At 38.1% G+C, this 19,797-nt stretch overlaps 1 protein-coding gene across 2 annotated transcripts in view; it reads left to right on the top strand.

The window, feature by feature from the left end:
- aqr (aquarius intron-binding spliceosomal factor) overlaps positions 1–19,797 on the top strand; it is an 869,120-nt gene that overhangs the window by 30,948 nt on the left and 818,375 nt on the right. For both annotated transcript variants that reach the window (XM_051919988.1, XM_051919987.1), the window contains exons 14-17: positions 262–365; positions 503–605; positions 3,727–3,847; positions 6,165–6,306. In XM_051919988.1, the coding sequence (XP_051775948.1) occupies positions 262–365; positions 503–605; positions 3,727–3,847; positions 6,165–6,306 (470 nt within the window). The remainder of the gene's footprint in view (positions 1–261; positions 366–502; positions 606–3,726; positions 3,848–6,164; positions 6,307–19,797) is intronic.

Raw genomic sequence — 19,797 nt, 5'->3', positions numbered from 1 at the left:
GATGGCAATGGCAGTTGTGTGTTTAATAGAGTTAATGTAATAGTCTCTATAGCCGTTTGTTTCTCTTCAGTGTTAGTTTTTTGGATCGATGATAAAACATTGCAATTGAATGCAATAAGATACATTTCTGTACTTTTTGCACTATATATAATTAGAAACATCAGTTATTTCATTTTTGACTATGAGGATGTATCAATGATTTGGAAAAATGTTAAAATATTTTGAATCACCAAAGTCTGATGATTGTGTAATGTTTTTCAGAGGGCAGCATTTGCTCACTTTCAAGAGCTTCATGGTTTTGCCTTGACAAATGTAGCAGCAGTGGACACACGAGATTCTTTGATCAAACATTTTGGAATTCTAAGGTAAATGACACTACAGATTTTCTTTATTTTAAATGACAAACCTTTACTGCATTTTAACCATCTCTTTGCAATTTCAGAGTCTTTAAAAACGAACCAAAACCTCCCTGTATATTTGCTTTTTTCTGTTTGCATTGCAGTCCTGATACTCTCCATCGGGTGGCATCATATCTGTGTCTCCTGTCTGCTCTGCCTGAAGGTGACGTCACCACTTATGAGAAGGAGATGCTTTTAGAATTACTGGTAGGTGTGTGCATGTGATTTAGAAACAATCGGCCAAGAAAAGCCAGCTAAATAAGCTACATATCTTTGCAATTTCAGTGATTAAGTTGTTTAATACTCTTCTAAGTTTTTAGAAAGCACTTATTCTTCCTTTTGCTTTAATCAGTGAAAGCCAAAATTCTTTGTGTAAGTTTCTATTTCCTTAAGTGGTATTCACTTTTGTATCACATTTTCAGCCTAGTGTGCCATCAGGACTAGATAAACTGTTAACTCAAGAAATAAATGCACTGTTTATGTAAAGCTGATCGAGTTTTATCAGAAAACTGAAAACCATTTGAAGCTTCACAGTTACAGTCTGGTGGAAATTTTATGATTAACTATTTACAGTAAGGCTTCTGTCCTTAATCTGAGCTTTGCTGGGAAGCTTTTGAACCAGCATCTGATGGAACTAAGAGTACAAGGCCAATTTATTTGTTAAAACACACCTTTGCCTGTAATTTATGGCAGTGAGAACCACCTATAGTTGAATATCATGTATAGGGGGGGATTTTGGCTTAGTGCAGTCTTTAGCCACAGCCAAAAAGTGTCAGTTGTACATAATAACCACTAAATAATGGGAACCCCGGATGAGTCTTTTCTCTCTCTCTACTTTTTAATATCAATTCAGCTTGTCATTAATATTGATAGTCCCTTTGTAGCTGCCATCCATTCATTACCCATGATATTTTTCCCAGTGACAGACATGAGCTGTCTGAGCTTAGAATGATAGCAATGACACAGGCTAAGAAACCTCCTTGGTTGAGACATCCTGAATCAGTGTATTAATGACAGAGTAACATATAAATCTTGATTTATTTATGGATGTTAATATAATTACTTCATGTACTCTTGTTTTGAGGCATTAGGTCATAGGTTATCTGTGTCCAGCATTTACAAAGAAGATTTACAACAGTACAATAATATGAGAGGACAAGACAAAATAAAATGAATATTATATAAACCAATGTTTGTTAAAGCACATAAGTGACCTATTCAGATATTAATACAAAAGGCTTAAATATAAAATTGTAATAGATACATTGTAATTGGAATTAGATGCCTGTCGGTCACAGCATAAACTGAATCCTAAGAGGCAGTCCAATAACACTTGCCAGTCGAAGAAGTCCAAGCTGTTCAGATGTCAAGTTGAAGCCTCCATTACCGTTGTTGCTTCACTGATCCATCATCCTGGATTCAAATCCTACACCTGGTCAGTGTTTGTGGGACTGCCTACGGGGGCTTTTTTGTGGGAATCTCATGTTTTCCCCTATCATCCCAGAGTTGTGTGCATTCATTGGATTTGCATCCCTAAATTAATACCACGTGATATTAGGTGAAGGAGTACGAGAGTAGACCCTTGAATGAGTCAGTGTCCCATTTAGTGTTGGTTGCTGCCTTCTGCCCAGTGGTGATGTGACCTACCTTTTGACCTTGAATTGGAGAGTATGCGTAAAGATGTGTGGCTGCTGCTGGGACATGTTAAATGAGACTTGTTTAGTAGTTAGAATGGTCATTGAAGATTTTTGTATTTTTTTTCATGTGTGTAATATGGTAGTGGAGCTAATACCCAGTGGCAACCATATGGTAACTGAAAGTATTTTATTCCATGAGGTCCTCTATCATAGTCTGTAGGTTGTCCTTCAAAGAAGTGTAAATGTTGGTTAGTACATTTGGAGACAAGTTAACCTCCTAATCAGGGCTCACGTTACTGTAAAAGAAGTGAGGAAAGGTTAAAAAATATATTTGAGATCAATGAGAAGTCAAGCAAAATGACACCTTGTATTGGCTAAATATCAAGGTTTCATTTGCGATAAACATCATGAAGATTCATCTAGGCACTAGCCCGCCAAATTCAGGACTGCATTTCATGTAGGACTGAAGTTTTTCTGAAAGCCCTTGTGAGCTCTTTGATATTAATGCTCTCTGATACGGGTTTGCGTTCTTTTGTTGTTGAGTTGTTCTCTTTTGTGGTAGGATTACAGTATGTTTAGGTGTGGTTGTGTTTCTAATCAAAATTTTCTTTCCTCTCTCATACTCATGAATTTTAGGGTGATACTTAGTTGTATACTTTTTGTACGTTATATGTTTAATATTTTAAACCATTTTAATAATCCTATATGCATTTTTGTTCTCCGATGTAGTAAAGTCAATTTTATGTCTCGAGCATGTAATTAAAACTTCTTTAACATTGTTTCATTATTCTTTTTGATAATGAATAACTGGCTATTATATCAAATGTATTATACATCCCTTTCTTAAATTTCTAATTTAATTTTATGCAGTTCCCTGTCCAACCATCTTGTGAACAGGAGCAACTGCTGCCATCATTTTGCTATACAAATAATTCCCCTTTGAGTAAAGGTATTATCCCTGTGACCTTGAGTTTGTAATGTGAGGAAGACTGGAAGGAGGCATTTTAATTCTCAGGCCACTGGTGAAAAAGCATATGCTGACTTAGGCAGAGTGAGTGTTCACTCTTAAGCATTAATATTGGGATGAGTTACTCTCGGACCATGCCTCGACCTGAAGTGAATTTCCTGTATTTGTTGATGTCTGCAGTGCTAGTTTTAGATGCATTATTAAAATTAATTCCTACCTAAATTGTGTCGGTGTCTCTCTTTTTACACATCTGACAGAGAGTCAGATGTGCATAAATCTCATTGTGCTTATTTGCAAAGCTGTGCTTTGGCTCGAATTGGGATTAACTCTGAGATTATAAAAATCTAAATGAAAATCAGAACAAATGAAATACTGTTTCAGTAATCAAGCCATGCTTTGCCCATTTCTGTGTCCAATTAAAGTAATGGAGGAGTTTCATAGGAAATTCTGTGTGTGTTTTCTTTGATCCTAATACATTATTTCCTTTGTTGTGTTTATGCCTTAACCTGGATAAACTGTAAAAGAAAGCCAAAAGATTTTGTGTTAAGCATGTGAGAGACACAGCACCAAAAGCAAAATGCAATAACTTGTTTCTGTTTTAAAGATGGTAGTGCTATAAGAAAATGAGTTCAGACATTTTGGAAAATAATATGCACAGGTGTCATTCCAGTTTTTAAATAAAATAAAATGAAAGTTCTCATATGTTGTTTTTTTTCCTCAAAAGGTATCCCGGCATGAAAGGAGGATATCCCAAATAGAACAGCTCAATCAGATGCCTCTCTATCCTACAGAGAAGATTATCTGGGATGAGAATATTGTACCCACTGAATATTATTCTGGAGAAGGTATAAAGGAAGCACAATATTCTGTCTTAGCCTGACTCTTACGATTGGCCTGCTCCTTATGTCTACTTATGTGCTGTTTATATTCACTGATTTTATCCACAGCAAAATTTAACCAGTGCACGTTTTTCATCAGCATCAGTGGGCAGCTAGTACCTAACAGAAGTGAAAATAAAAAGTATTGATAATACAGTTGAATCTCATCTTGTACATGGAATGTGCTCTAAAACATCCTTTACAGTCGAAATATGACATGTAGTAAAACGTCCTTTGACAACCCCATACCCTGCCTGTACAATAACAGCAAACTGGTTTGCAGTAGCCATTGCTATGTAAAGTATATATATGTCCGTAACGTGCATCCGTATCTTTAATTCCAACTTGCCTGTGCACAGGACTTTTAATGGAACCTAGTGCACCATTCATTAAGTTTTAGTAGAGGCTGACACACAGTAGGGCCATAGTTAGAGTAGAGCATTGTTTCAAAATGACACTTCGCCATTTAATATCAGCCCTTGAGAAAATACACACCACAAGTAAGCCAAAGAAATGAAAAGTGTTGTGTCGTGTAAGATGGGTAAGAGTACAACTGGCACATCTCCTTCACTCTTACACCACCTCATGTAAGGGTGAGCGAGATGGTACAAGACTACAGAGAGGAGTGTGTCTTTCTTCTTCTCATCCTGCTTTACATGAGACCAAGCGAATGCCTCTCACTCTCGCTCCTGTCCGTGCATAGGAGAGTGCAGCAGGGTGACATCTAGTTGTTCTTGCACCATTGCATGCTCACACTTGTGCACAATATAAGAAAACAACAAGTCATCCAGTGCCATGTGATTATGATTTCTGCACTCTTTTCTCTTTGAATTCTTGAACTGCCATCAATTTGTTGAAGTCAAGTTGAAATTGTACTGTGAATAACAGTAGATTGCAAGTTTTTGAAAGACAAGTAGTAATATTAGTGGCAATGGAGGCAAATATTTCAAATGATTGACAGAGGCTAGGAGTCCACAAATCCAATGGATCTCTTATGGTTGCATAAGAAAGCTGCTCTTAGCCTTCTAAATATTTCAGAGAAGATCGGTTGATTCTAAGTAAATCGTAAGTGTGAAGTCACACAGTGATCTTGGCAGACCAGTTGAATTCTCAAGGCCTTGTGTAATATGGCTGTCAGTAGGTTGAAAAGGTGCATTCAACACTAAAAGCATAACGATGATGGTGATACCTGTATTGGAGGATGTTAGAATGTCATTTATAATATTAGTTTTGGTGCTGCTGCAACTGGGGTGATACCAGGCTGAATGTGCTCTGTCAGATAAGGTTCAGCTTTCAAGACTACAATTTAGGTTGAATCCTTGAAAAGAAATAGTAATTGTGAGGTCAGTCCATAATGATTAGTGGGTGGCATTAGCTGTTGACCCAGGAGGTTGGGGTGTTTCCACATTTTAGAGAATGGGGCAATGATTTGGGGGGGGGGGGGGGGGGTAATAGTTGCAATAAAATAATGAGATGAACGTCTTTTTCCAACAAAATAGGAATACATATTTGTTCTTATTGTATTGCAGTAAACGTTTACAAACAAAAAAGCATGCATATAAATTTTAAATCCTAATCGATATGAGCATACCCATGAAAATTAGGTGTACCTAACATCTGCCCTTGTAACTTGTTACAATAAGTAGGATGTTAAAACATTGTCGTTGTTTGCTTTGCATTGTAAGTTAAATTATTGAAGGGAGGCGAGAATTGCAGGAATGCATTTACTTTGGGGGGCGTGAGGCAGAGATCACGTTATTATATGTAAAGGCTGTGCAAGGCTGACATCTCAGATCAACTTGCAGAGGGCTTTAGATGGGACACATAGCATGTTGACAGGATGCAGTTGCCAAAATCTCGTCTTTCTCGGTTGCTGCAGTCGCATTGCACAAGCAGTTACAGGATAGTTCCTGAGTTTTCATTCTTATTCTAAGTTGCACTAAGTGAGGGTTATTGTGGCAGGCGATCAACAAAAAAAAAACCACAAATAAAAACTGGAGAACCACACAAAAGTAAACAAGTACATACCTTCAACAACTTGGCTGTCCCTTTGAAAATATACAGTGATTTATTTCAGTTTAAGATTGTACGAATTAACACTCACCTCAGGGAAGTTGGAGAAATACTAGATTAGGTTAAGTGGCGGTCAGTGGCCACAACTAAAGAATCAAAAAAGAAGGTATATACATATGTTCTAATTACATTCGGTATGAGCTGTGCCTCTCATTCTAATTAGGTGTTAACCGTCTTTTATGCTCAGCCATTTTTCTGTCCTCTTTCACAGGTTGTCTTGCTCTACCAAAATTAAATCTGCAGTTCTTGACACTTCACGACTATCTTTTGAGGAACTTTAATCTCTTCCGTCTTGAATCAACTTATGAAATCAGACAAGACATTGAAGATGCAGTCAGCCGGATGAAACCATGGTTTGTTTAAAAGTTCTCGCATGATTAAATATTATCTCTGAATTCTCTGTCCCCACTGACAGACCTGAGTAAGGAAATCAGCTTGTGTATATCATTGCAGTAATGGTCCTGTCTGCAGAGTAAAGTGAAATTCTTGATTTGCTTTTCTGACCAACATGCATCACATTGACATGAAAACAAGATTATTTAAAAAGACAGAACTTGATGTTATTTAATTGAAAAGCACGCCTGTTTCTATGCTTTCGTTACCTGGAATCTGAGAAACATTCCAGAGTAGTTAGCATATACTGTATAATATCTAAATGGAATGTCACTAAATCAGAGGTGGGCATAAGTAATCGGGATCTCCATGGGGTTGTGTAATCTTTTGTGACATTTTGTGTGCTTTATCTCTTTTGCAAATTAGTTTTTATTTGTATTTTATGCTTTAGACTTGCACAATTTACAAAAAAAGAGGAACTCAGCAATGGTTGAAAGTATAAACAGCAAATGTATATTTTGTAAAGCATTTCTCTATTAAACTGCTACAGCAGATACTGTCTAAATGCTATTTAACATCGTTAAGATGAGTGCCACGTTTTATCATTCCTGTCTGCATTGTGGATCACCAGAGAGCCATAAAATAAGAAAAGGAAAGGACATCATACAGAAATCTTTTGATTTTTGTACTGCTTATGCAGAATTTGTCACAGCATGACAAGTACAAGTATGTGTTATGTATTATATGCGCTGATAAACTGGATGCAATTTTTTTTTTTTTTGGACAATTTTTTGAAATTATAGTAATACAAGCAAGGTGGAATGAAAATTTGAAAATAAAGTGTGGTAAAAAGGCCTTGAGATTCAGTTTCAGCTCACCTGCAGATCTGTTTATTAACACAAAGCACACTGGAGATAGCAGTTTGCCTTAATTCTTTTGCCATATTACTATGTGGAAGCAGAATTTTGTAATGGAGGAGTGCTTGTATACTGCATTAGAATACTATTTCTGAGAACCTTGTGGCTTCCATGTGTTTAAATATAACTTGCTGCTGTTAGAGGAGTGCCCTACTTGGAGGGACAAAGTGAATCTCTTGTGGAGTTTAGTGAAGCTGATCACTCAGAAAGGACAGGATATGCTAAACCACAGATATTTTCCTTTTTTTTTTTTTTTTTGTGTGTTAGGGAATTTTTTTCTGTTCATTTGTTGTGAGTGTTCTTAAAGATTTATTTTCAAGGAACTAGCCTATACAAGTATGTATTTTGGATTAATTATTTCATTTGAGAAAGATGTATTAATATTTTTATTATTAAATTTTAAGTGCATCACATTGCCATTTTGGAGTCTCAGCATTTTCTTGTTGAGTTGCCAGGATGCACTACACCATTTTTAAGTAATGCCTCCTAAGAGGTGCTACATGTCGTGTCATGAAGGCTTTACTGTAAAAGTCTCTCGGTCTGAGATTATGGATGTAAACCTTAAACTGCATTAGTTTTGGGCTCATAATGCTGAGTATTCTGGCTAATAACTGGTAACTTTCCTCTCCTCGATTTGGGTCTTGCTCTTTGCATTTTAGTTCTGGTGATATTTTTGCAGTTTTGGTAGCAACTCTTTTTTGACGATTCTAGGCCGCTTTCAGTATTTGTGACTGGCGTGACACCAGAGTGGTTAGGGGCCTTTAAACTAATTTCCTTTATGCAGTGTTTGTTATTTTATAAAGTTCATCAGATGACAACTGATAAAGTGATAACTTTACATAATAAAGAGCATTGTGAATAGGTATAACATGATGATAAGTTTCAAGCAAAGTTTAAAATGAGCTATGAGTCAAAGTTATTAGTAATTGGCAAAACATCAGTGTCAGAGTAAGCAGGATTGTGTCATGACATGTGCCAGTAGTACTGTATGCTGTGGCGTAGTCAAGAAAACATTGGACAGTCACTCCTCAAGGGAGGTGGTAATCTGTGGAGTCATTTGGGAAATGCCGTATAAATGCTTTAACCTGAAAGAAGGCTCTGATGCCTCATAAGCATTCCTGTGTGGTCAGCATTGTCTTATTTGAAAATGACACAACGTAGGCCTGCAACAATAGAGTGTAAAGTGGGTGACAGTGTCACCTTAGTGTTAGTGTATAATTGAACTGGCCCTACTTGTAACAGTCAGAAGAGGTGTCTTTATATGGCGATATCCTGTGTTATCTGTCAGTGTACTGTTTGACCGTGTTGTTCAGATTATGTCATTGTCCAGGTTGCTTTCATTGACGAGTCCAGTGTTCATTAGCCCCAGATGAGAACCTCATGACTTAATCATTGAGCCTGAGATTAGCTGTCTTGTGCTGTTGATACTCTTGGCCTCTTGGATCCGTTTTAAAAATTTCAGTGCTGTTCTGCTATCATCATGTCAAACCATTTCTCGCTGTATGGCCAACATTTGCCCCAAGGTCCAAATAATAATAATAATGTATATATATATATATATATATATATATATATGTAGAACCTTTGCTGTGTTCAAAGTGCTTCACAGAAATTCAGAAAGAACAACAGGGCATATACAACATTGGATATGAATAATATCTGTATAAAATACTAAATAAATAAAAGCTATACAAAGCATTGAAACAGAATAAGTGATAATAAACCAGAATAAAATAAGTATGGTACAGGAAAACCCTGACAGATAATATATTTGTTACAAACACAAATGTTCCTGGACAGAGTGAGAGGTTAAACTGAAAGAAGCATCAAAATATCAGTTTGAGTTTAAGTGTCTTCCTGCCTGGGTGCTCTACAGCTGAAGTCTTTGTCACCCACACCACAGTTTAGTTTTTGGCACAACATGATTGCCTGAATTAGGGAACCTTAGTGGGCAGACTGGAGCATAGTGATGGGAGGAGGTTACTGATGCAGTCTGGTGCGAGGCCATGTAAAGCTTTATGGGATATTAAGAGTTTCATACTCAATCCTGTAAGACACAGGGTGCTGTGACCACAACAACAATATCATTTATTTATATAGCACATTTTCATATAAACAATGTAGCTCAAAGTGTTTTACAAGATGAAATAAAAAGGAAGTTATTATAAAACAAACAAGTTCAGCCAATAATATTAAACACTTAGTAACAAAAAAAAAAGTGAGGTCATATGGCCAGTCTTAGAGGCTTCGCATGAAAGAATTTGATGATGATGATGGTCACGTGAACATCTGGGACACCTGCCATTCAATCCATAAATGCACTGGGCAGCATGGTTCCTTGTTCACAAGAGAATAGTACAGATTAGCAGAACCCAGAAGAAAATGATAATTCAATGCCTATATAGACTAACAGGGACACAAATAAAATGTAGCATTTGAAAAAGCTATTTTAAAATAATGGATTTTTAGCAGTTTTTTGAGGCAAGATGTAATCGTAATCTTTCTAGTTAGCCAATAAAAGGTGTCATTTTGCCTGGCTTTTCTCTACATTCATAATGGCTAACACGGTACAGCACCCTAGTACTAGCAGTTTTTTAAAATTGTTCTGCAGTATTAGTGTGGCGAATTTCTGTTGGTAAAGTATACCAAATCTTAGGTACATAACAGCAAAAGGCTGCCTCACCACTGTTTTTCAAGTTGGCTCTTGGAATTCCAATCAGACCTTCATTTGATAATCTAAGGTTACGACTTGGGAGTGTTAGGGGACAGACCTTCTAAAATATAGGACAGGGCACGAATTTTAAGGCTTTATAAACCATTAGTAGTATTTTAAAGTCAATTCTAAATAACACGGGTAACCAATGTAACCGGCAATACTGGTTAAATGTGCTTAGTTTTTCTTTTTCTAGTTAAGATTCTTGCTGCTGCATTTTGCATTATCTGTAACCGATTGATGTCTGTCTTAGGCAGTCCTGTAAGGAATGCATTACAGTAGTCTAGTCGACTGAAAACAAAAGCGTGAATTAATTTTTCAGCATCTTGTTAAGTTATAAGAGGTCTAACTTTAACTATATTCCTTAAGTGAAAAAATAATCTAAGTAATCTTATTAATATGTGATTTAAAATTTAGGGTATCTTTATATATAATCTTCATTTGGATCTTGATCTTTGTTTGTCCGCGAATTCCATACATGCGTAGACCACCTTCCAGTTTAGTACGTTGTTGTTACTCACGGATGTCAACAATGTGCCGGAATAATGAAAGGGGTGGTGGACAGTGTTACGGTGGTTAGCTCCTGAGGCCTGGTTAGAGAATGAGATAGCCGAAGATAAAAGGTACATGCCTACATAACATATGAATGAAAGAAAGACAGTGGGTAAAATGAATGACAACATAACGGTACGTTCCGGAAATTTTTATTGTTACGTTGTAGCCGGCGAGAGCTGCGCGTCTCACAGTTGTACCCTGGCTTGCTCACATGTCAGTGAAGTGATCCCTATTTATGCTTTAAAGAGCCTGGATACCTATGTGTCCCCCTTTTATAACCATTGCTCCATGTATATTGCCTTACTCTTTGGATTGCCACAAAGCAACCTGCGAGATTGGAGAAAGGTTGAGAAGAGATCGTGAGAGGAAACGACAGCATCGTGAAAACGAGACGGACTATGAACGGAGAGAAGCAGAAATGCTCCTACACCACCACATAATTACTATTTGGACAGTGATTCTGAGTAGGCCATTCCTATTGAATCAATGTCCAAGGGTTTTGTTTTGTAATTTTGTTTCCCTTATAAAAAATCATAATGCTGTGCGACGAAGGGCCCAGTTCACGACTGGCAGCCACGTTTAAACAGGGAGCCCTTCACAGACAACTTTAACACGCGCAACGAAGTTGGGCGCACATGGCTAGTAGTCAGTAGTTACTCCTAAATTCTTTACCTCCAACTTGATTTTTAAACCTAATGGACCAAGTTTATTTCTAATATCCTCACTATGTCCATTTTTGCCAATAACCCAGATTTCATCATCTGTGATGATGCGGGTTCCGCTCCATGCTCCCATCTTGCTTCTGGGAGCTCTGAACCCGACACCATCGGTAATGTCACCGATGAGCTGGACAGTGAGGCACAAAAATGAAGCAAGGGTATGGTGCATAAAGGGCAAAAGTGCTTTTATTTAAAAGACAAACCAAAAACAAAGTGTCTAAATTAAAGTGAAGTGCATCAAAGTTAATAAAGAAATAATCCATAAAAACCGGTGAGTTGTGGAGGTTAAAAACACACTAGAAAAAATCCTTTAAAAACAACGAGGTTAAAACAATGGCTGGAAGCCGTCTTTTAAAACAAAGCCCGGTGCATTCTTTTACTGGTGACTCCCCTGTTTCTCCCATCCAGGCTATGTGCCAGGGGAGTCACCCTACATGCAGCTGACCTTCTTCACTTCTCTGGTCTGGTGGCCTTTCCAATCCATGGCTCCGGTTCTGCTCACGCAGACCGAGACTTGGGCTCTCCAGTGACCAGGATGCTCACGCTGGGGCTTCCACTTCCCAAGTCCACAACTCCCGCTGCCTTTGTTGTGGCGAGCCAACCTTCTCCTGGTCACTCCTGCTCTAAACAAGCGCTCAGCAGGAGCGACCACTACCGTTGGCCCTCGGGTGCCGGCCATACACCCCACTTGGGCTCGCCTCTCCCAGCTGCCTGCAATCAGTGCAAGCCTATGCTTGTTCGCTCTAACCGGCTTTCTCCGTCCTGCTTCCTGCCGTCTTCTTCACTAACCTCCCGTTTTTTTTCTTCTACTCCATTATTCTCCCTTCATGTTCTTTTTTCTTTCTCTTTTTTTTTTTTCACCTCGTGCTTCTATTATTTATCACGGGGATGTGGATCAGGAGTGGCAATTAGCAGCTCCCGGCATCAATTACGGATGCGGACGACTCATCACCTGTGCACTTAAGTGAGGACCGCCCGCATCACGAATTCACCCGGGAACTGTTCCGGCCACACTACCATGCCCCCTCTGTAAGCCATGAATGTGGCGATTATTTATTTAAAAAGTGGCCCTTGATCTGAGCTGTGGACCTGCTATACCACATCATCAGCAAGGGGGATTGAGAAGGAGCTCATATTCTTAAGATGTCTCTTCGTGCCAATTAGCAGGACTTCACTTTTGTTACAGTTTCATTTTAAAAAGTTATATTCCATCAAGATTTTAATTTCACTGAGGCAAGTTGTTAGCTGAAAAATCCCAGAACTTTCACCTTTAACACTCCAGTAGATATGAGTATCTTCGGCATGTAAACGATAACCCAGTCCCAAACGTCACCATGTCTCCGAAGAGCATGTAGATTCAGAACGACAAGGGACTCCTTGTGAGACTGGTGCAGAGCTGGACCTGCTGATTCCAAGACTAACAAAGTCAGTGTCAGAGATATCCATAAAGTTCTTCATTCTGGTCAGTAGAATATTGTGCTTGACAATATCAAGTGCTGCAATAAGGTCTGACGGAATTAATATGCTGGTTTACAGAGAATCTGCTGCCATAAGCAAGTCATTAGTTACCCAAAGCAGAGCTCACAAACCAGACTGAAAGGGTGTCATTAGCTTATTACAAGTTAAGTAACTGATGAGTTGGAACGCCATAACATGTTCAAGGTGCCACATGAGAGGTTGGGCATCAAACTGAAAGAAGTTGGACTTCAGGGTGATGTTTTTAGATGGGTGCAGAATTGGCTCAGACACAGGAAGCAGAGGGTGATAGTGTAAGGAACCTTCTTAGAATTGGCTGATGTTAAAAGTGGTTGTCCACAGGGGTCAGTGTTAGGGCCGCTGCTATTTTTAATATATATAAATGATTTAGATAGAGGAATATAAGTAACAAGCTGGTTAAGTCTGCAGTTGATGCTAAGATAGGTGGATTGGCAGATAATTTGGAATATGTTAAATCATCACAGAGGAACTTGGATAGCATACAGGCTTGGGCAGATTTGTGGATGATGAAATTTAATGTCAGTAAATGTAAAGAATTACACATATGAAGTAAAAATGGGAGGTTTGAATACATAATAGGAGTTGTGAAAATTGAGAGTCCACCTTATGAGAAAGATTTAGGAGTTGTAGTGGACTCTAAGCTATCAATTTCCCGACAGTGTTCAGAAGCCATTAAGAAGACAAACAGAATGTCAGGTTATATAGCGCCTTGATGTGTGGAGTACAAGTCACAGGAGGTTATGCTGAAGCTTTATAACACACTGGTGAGGCCTCATCTGGAGTACTGTGTGCAGTTTCAGTCTCCAGGCTACAAAAAGGACATAGCAGCACTAGAGAAAGTCCAGAGAAGAGCGACTAGGCTGAGACCAGGGCTACAGGGGATAAGTTGTTAAAAGAGCTGAGCCTTTACAGTTTAAGCAAAAGAAGTTTAAGAGGATACCTGAGTGAAGTGTTTAAAATTATGATGGGAATTAGTCCAGTGGATCAAGACCGTGACTTTAAAATGAGTTCATCAAGAACATGGGGACACAGTTGGAAACTTGTGAATGGTAAATTTCACACAAACATTAGAAAGTTTTTCTTTACACAAAGAATGATAAACACTTGGAATAAGCAACCAAGTAGTGTGGTAAACAGTAAGACTTTAGGGACTTTCAAAACTATTTTATTTGTTTTTTTTAGAAGAATTAAGTGGATAAGACTGGTGAGCTTTTTTGGGCTGAATGGCCTGTCCTTGTCTAGATTTTTCTAATTTTAATAATAATAATAATATTTTGAACAAAATTAGACAGAAAAGATAAGTGGCAGAAGAACTGAAAATTTTTGAGATTGTCAACATCAAACCTGGACTCGTTTTACATTATAGATTTTCAAAATAGCTGGCACCAAGCTAGTATAAAAGGATGTATTTATTATTGTCATAACAGTCAGAATTATAGCATGAAGGACAGATTTGAGAGGTTCAGCAGGGATGGGGTCCAGTAAACAAGTAGTAGGCCTCATCTTACAGACCAGGGGCCTCATGTATAAACAGTGCGTATACAATGCTCACACCACGATGTATAAAAACTAAACTTTGCGTAAAGCCACGCACATTGTCATGCCAGCTCAAACCATTGCGTACACAAGTTTTCGGCACGGTTTTGCAAACTGGCAGCTCCCAGTTTCAAAGCAGTGCTACTGTTCCTGTGTTTCCCTTTTTTTTAGATTCACATCCCTGACACACCTTTATCAAATACACTGAAATTAACTGCCTATTGTTTATTAGTTTAAGGCATTTGATTGTAATCAACCTGTAACAATATAATGGTCCACAGAATGGCCAAACTATTCTAAATACCATAGCTGCTTTAGCGTTGTTACTCTCAGTGTACCACTCAGAGTATTTTGAACCACTGTATCTGAGTGTGGAATCACAGCTGTACAGCCGCCGATCGAAAAGCTGTATGGCAGCTTGTGTCAAGAGCGGAGAGAATTATTGGGATTCAGTTTTCTAGCACATGCTGCCTCAGCCATGCACACTGTCTATTTGAACTTCTTCCATTCAGCAAATGCTTCAGAGCCTTTCCTGTAAGGACCTCGCAGTTCAGAAACCGTTTCATCCCAAGAGCTCTAAACGCACTCGAACAATCCATCAAGTGCTCCCGGTAGAACTATTTGTACTTTTATAAGTACAATGACCTCACTGTAAATTTATACTACAGTTGTAATATTGCACAACCTGAGCTACTTATGCTTTTATATAGTATATTTTTAGTTTTTTTTTTTTAATCTTATTAATATTATTATTTTTTTTGCCATTTTAAATGAAACGTTTTTGAAGGATTTGCATATTGAATCTCATTGTACCATACAATAACAATAAAGGAATTCAATTCAATAGAAGACAGCACTTATTTACAGATGATGACGACGGGCTTCTAAGTTGATTTAGAATTCTAAGCGCTATCTTCTTGTAGCTCTTGATATCTTTTTTTTTAAAAGATGAAATGCAGTAAATTATATATATAATACATTATACAGAAAAGTTTTTAACTTCATTTAAATAATGTGTTACTTGGAGAAAGAAAAGGAAGAACAGGAATTGGGGGTTAGTATGTTTGAAAGAGATAGTACTGCTGCTATAAATTATTTTATCGAGGGTTGCGCACGCCGTAGCTAGCATCTTGCGGGAGGCAGGAACAATCTCTGGACGGGGCACCAGCTCATCGCTATCACTGTGCCTCCATGCCCCCATGTTTAATACATGCTTTAGTTTCTATCATCATGAAAATGATATCAAGTATACGCCTTAGTACTTAAATTTTCAGAGAGCTGTAATATCATAAATGTAATGTATTCTTTGTCCTGTTGGCGTAACAGAAAGCCTGTTTAAGAAGTGTGTAGTGATTCACACACACAGAACAACACACAGAATATGAAGTATTTAACGTGCTACTTTAATTACAATGGCATTTGAGAAACTATTACATGAAAGGATTTTTAAGGTGAAGTTTATGACATTCTACTTTAATGACAAAATAAACTACGTGATTAAGGTGAAAATTTCAACCTTTTTCCCCCACTGTGTCCCTGTTTTTTTTTTCTTTTCTCTGTACTCTAATACACTTCCATATGACACTCAGATGGTGGGCTACGACTCTCCTTTTCACGGCGAATTTGATATCTGACCCCTTCTTTTTTTATTTCGGTCACTGTGCGATTTTATGAACTTGAACTTTAGAATTTCTCCGCCACTCGATCATCTTTCTTTTGTTGTTTTTCATTGCTTAAACCAACAAATAGTACGTTTTTCTTTGCCTCCACTTGGTATTCGCTGAACTTAAGAGGCTATTTATATTGATTTGCATTTTCAGAGAGGCGTAATTCTGGGAGGAGTTGGGGAGTGGCAGCAGGTGCGTGCACGTGCTTTATTTTTCACGCTGACTGAGATTTATGTATGTAGTAGAAGAACATGAAAGTTGGGGTGTACACAGATTTATGCATCTGAATTTTTTTGTGTGTATGCACATTTCTGTTTTTGTCCGCACGCCATGTTTTAGTGTGAATTCCATGCATGCCGTTATGCATGAGGTCCAAGGTCATTATTATCTGGAGATAAAACCGGTGAAAATTTGGAAAAGGAGCTGGATGGAGAGGTAATACTTGGAAAAATGTAAAAATATATCAAATACAAAAGTGTGATCTGTTGGCCCTTTGGAAGGGTGAGTCCAGTGTGAGTCATTGATGGATTTGTGTATTTGGCCATGCGTTTTGAAGTACTGTATATTAATGTTTCATTCTGCAGTTCTGTTTCAGAATAAGCAAATAAAAAAAGTGGAATTTTTCCACTAACAATGAGCGTTTTCAGTGATTTTTTTTTTTTTTTTTTTTTTTCCTGCATATTAGTGAGAGTCAGATCATACTATTTTCTGTGTAAACCGAGATTTCACATAAATGTTCATTAACATGTCCTGTGCCCAGTTTGGGCTCATGTGCCTCATTTGTTAGAGGATTCTTATATTTTCAGGGAGATTTATCAAGGCCTATCCATTACACAGGCACACTCCTTAGCCTGAGCTTCATGATATTGTGCTTTTAAGTTTCTTATCTTCGTCCAGTGTAAAGAGCCGTTTAAGCTGATCAGCGTTAGCTCCTATTGGATTGGAATGATTGGTGTAAGTAGCTCATCTTATATTTCAGCAAAATTGAAGTGGCGTGTCAGCAGTTTTTTTTGTGGCTTTTACTCGGATTATGTTGCCTCATGCTTGATTTCTGCCCTTTTAGCAGTTTTATGTCACTTGAACCTCAAAGTATTTTACTGTCAATTGTTTATACGGTTTAACATTGCCATTAATTGTAAATATTACATTTTTTTCACTTTATTTAAGCACTTTTAGCATATCTACTGGACAGATTCTTTCCCTTATTATTAGAATTTGCATTTCAATCCCTTATTTTTTTCCCTGGTCATCCTTGCTGATGATATGTATCATTTGACAATTTAAGTTTTTTTCCAAACTGGAAATTTAAACTCCAGGCAATTTGGTGCAGGTTTATTGTGCTTTTAAATGAAACAAAAAATATGAATGAATTCAAATCAGATTTTGTCACATTCAAATTATATACACAGTACAATATGTAGCAAAGTCTGTTATTGTTGTTCTGTAGCTCTGTTGTTTCTCTAAGTTAATTTCCATTTCAAGTGCACAATGCAGTTATTGACCCTATTCTGCTTTGCATTTGCTCTGCCTGTAATACAAAAAAATGAATAAAATATCATGTAGCAGCATACATTTTCATTTTTGAGTCTGTTTTATTTCACATTTCCATTTATGGTTTTGTCAGGTATAAAAAAGTCACTGCTTCCCATGGGCTAAAAATGGCCTGCTTCCTTGAGCAGAGTTATTTACAATTACAGCTATCTTTGGCCAGACTGTACCAAGTGCATGGCCACCTAAGGCTATGCATTGTTGGAGGTTTTGGGCATTTTCAGCAAGGTTGGTAGCTTAAATGTCTAGCCATTGCTTCAGGGACAAGTGTGAGATGACTGTATCGGCAGTCAAGACAGGTGGTGGGCCGAGTAAGAATGTGTCCCTTTTTTGAAGTTAGGGAAAGGCAAAAGCAGCTGCACTGTTCTAATGGGTCTGGTAGTATTTTCTGAGTCTACTTTTTGGAACCACTTTTTAGCCTTTGTCATAATACGCAGTTTTCCTTTACGGATTCTGATCTTTTTCAACATTACAAAGATACGCTTTTGAAATGATTGGTAATTGTGTGTTAACGTGTTATCTGGAGTTTTCATCATTCAGTTCACTTGAGATCCTTGGCCACATTTAATATAAAATACACAGAGAAGAAATGGAATAGAAAGATGACTAAACAGTGAGCCAACCAATGTTACAGCAATAGCTTAGTAAATGTATTTCTCATTTTGAATGACCACTGATGACGTACAAGGCTTCTTCCACCCTAGCCCTATAGCCTGTTTCCAGACCCAGCTTTTGTAACGCAGGTAGATGTTGTGTGGTAGTTTGTTAGAACACCGCTGGACACTTTAAAGGGTGGACTCAGACTGGCAATTCATTCCGTGCCCAAGCACGTTTGTCCGCATGTAACCCTCCCAAAGTCTCGTTCATTTGACTAGTGTGATCACTGTGTGCCGGGCCAACCGTACCGTGCCCTGGCCTGCTTAGAAGTGGTGGGTCTGAGCACAGTTCAGTAGTATTCAGTGTGATCACTAAACGTACCGGAGCACAGAAAACAGCCATGACGTTAATGATGTGACAAGTCAGATAATACAATTCCCATTTCATTCAATACAATTTGAGTTAAAAACAGAATTTTATTCTCTCCTTACACATGAATGTGAATTGTAGTTCTTTCCTTAGCATCATTTGTCTCTGTGAAAATCTTCTCATACGTGCAGCACAATTAACAGCAAAATGATGGGCTTTATACTCAATAAATCTATAAGAGGGTAGAGCGTTATCTGCCCTACACGACTCCAAAATAACGACAAAATTTCCTTTCAATTTCCTGACATCTCTAAATATTTTTTTTTTTTTTGACAATTTCAATAGTTTCCAGGACCCTGGGCTTTTTACAGCACGGGCTTACACAGCTAGTAAAGTATAAATGTTTGGACTCTTAATTGAGTACTTTGTAGAAGACACTTTGACAGCAATTACAGCTTTGAGTCTTCTTGTTAACTCTCGATAAGTTTGCACACCTGAATTTGGGCAGTTTATCCCATTCCTTCTAACAGATCCTCTTGAGCTCCATTAGATTTGATGGGAAGAGTCTGTAAACTGCCATCTTCAGGTCTGTCCACACATGAGCTATGGGGTTTAAGTCTGGGCTTAAAGCGTAACTCCAGCATTGTCTTGGCTGTGTGTTCTTAGTCATTGTTTGCTGAAAAGTGAACCATTGCATGCATTCTGGGGCAGGTGTTCTTCAAGGACCACCATGTATTTGGCTGAATTAATCTTTCACTCAATTCTGACCAGTCTACCTGTCCTGGCAGCTGAGAAGCACCCCCATAGAATGATGCTGGCACCACTGTGTTGTAGGGATGTTATTAGGCTTGTGGTGAGCAGTACCTGGTGCTTCGACTTCTGCCCAAACAGTTTAATTTTTGTCTCATCAGACCCGAGAATCTTTTTCCTCATGCTCTGAGTCCTTTAAATGCCATATGAAATATCCAAGTAGGCTAATACATGCCTTCTACTCACAACTGGCTTCCATTTAACCAGTCTGTCATAGATGCCCGATTAATGGAGCACTTCTGAGTGCACTGAGCATCCTTCCTACAGGTTTTTCCTTCACAGCAGAGAACCTGTGAAGTGCTGTTAGAGTGACTACTAGGTTCTTGGTCAACTCCCTGACTGAGGCTCTTTTTGTCCAGTTACTCAGTTTGACGCAATGACCAATTATAGGAAGAGTTCTGGTAGTTCTAAACTTTTTCCATTTCACAACACTTGATACCACTGTGCTCCTGGGAATGCTCAAAGCTTTAGAAATGGTTTGATCCCGTAGCCTTGATCTGTACCTCATCATAATTTTACTGTGGAAGTCTGCAGAGAGTTTCTATGTGTTCCATGTGTACAACAATCTATGTAAACAAATCCA

The sequence above is a fragment of the Erpetoichthys calabaricus genome, chromosome 16, assembly GCF_900747795.2.
Source record: "Erpetoichthys calabaricus chromosome 16, fErpCal1.3, whole genome shotgun sequence".
Taxonomy (NCBI): Eukaryota; Metazoa; Chordata; class Cladistia; order Polypteriformes; family Polypteridae; genus Erpetoichthys; species Erpetoichthys calabaricus.
The sequence above is the reverse complement of the archived record's forward strand: the minus strand, read 5'-3'. Positions and strand labels throughout refer to the sequence as shown.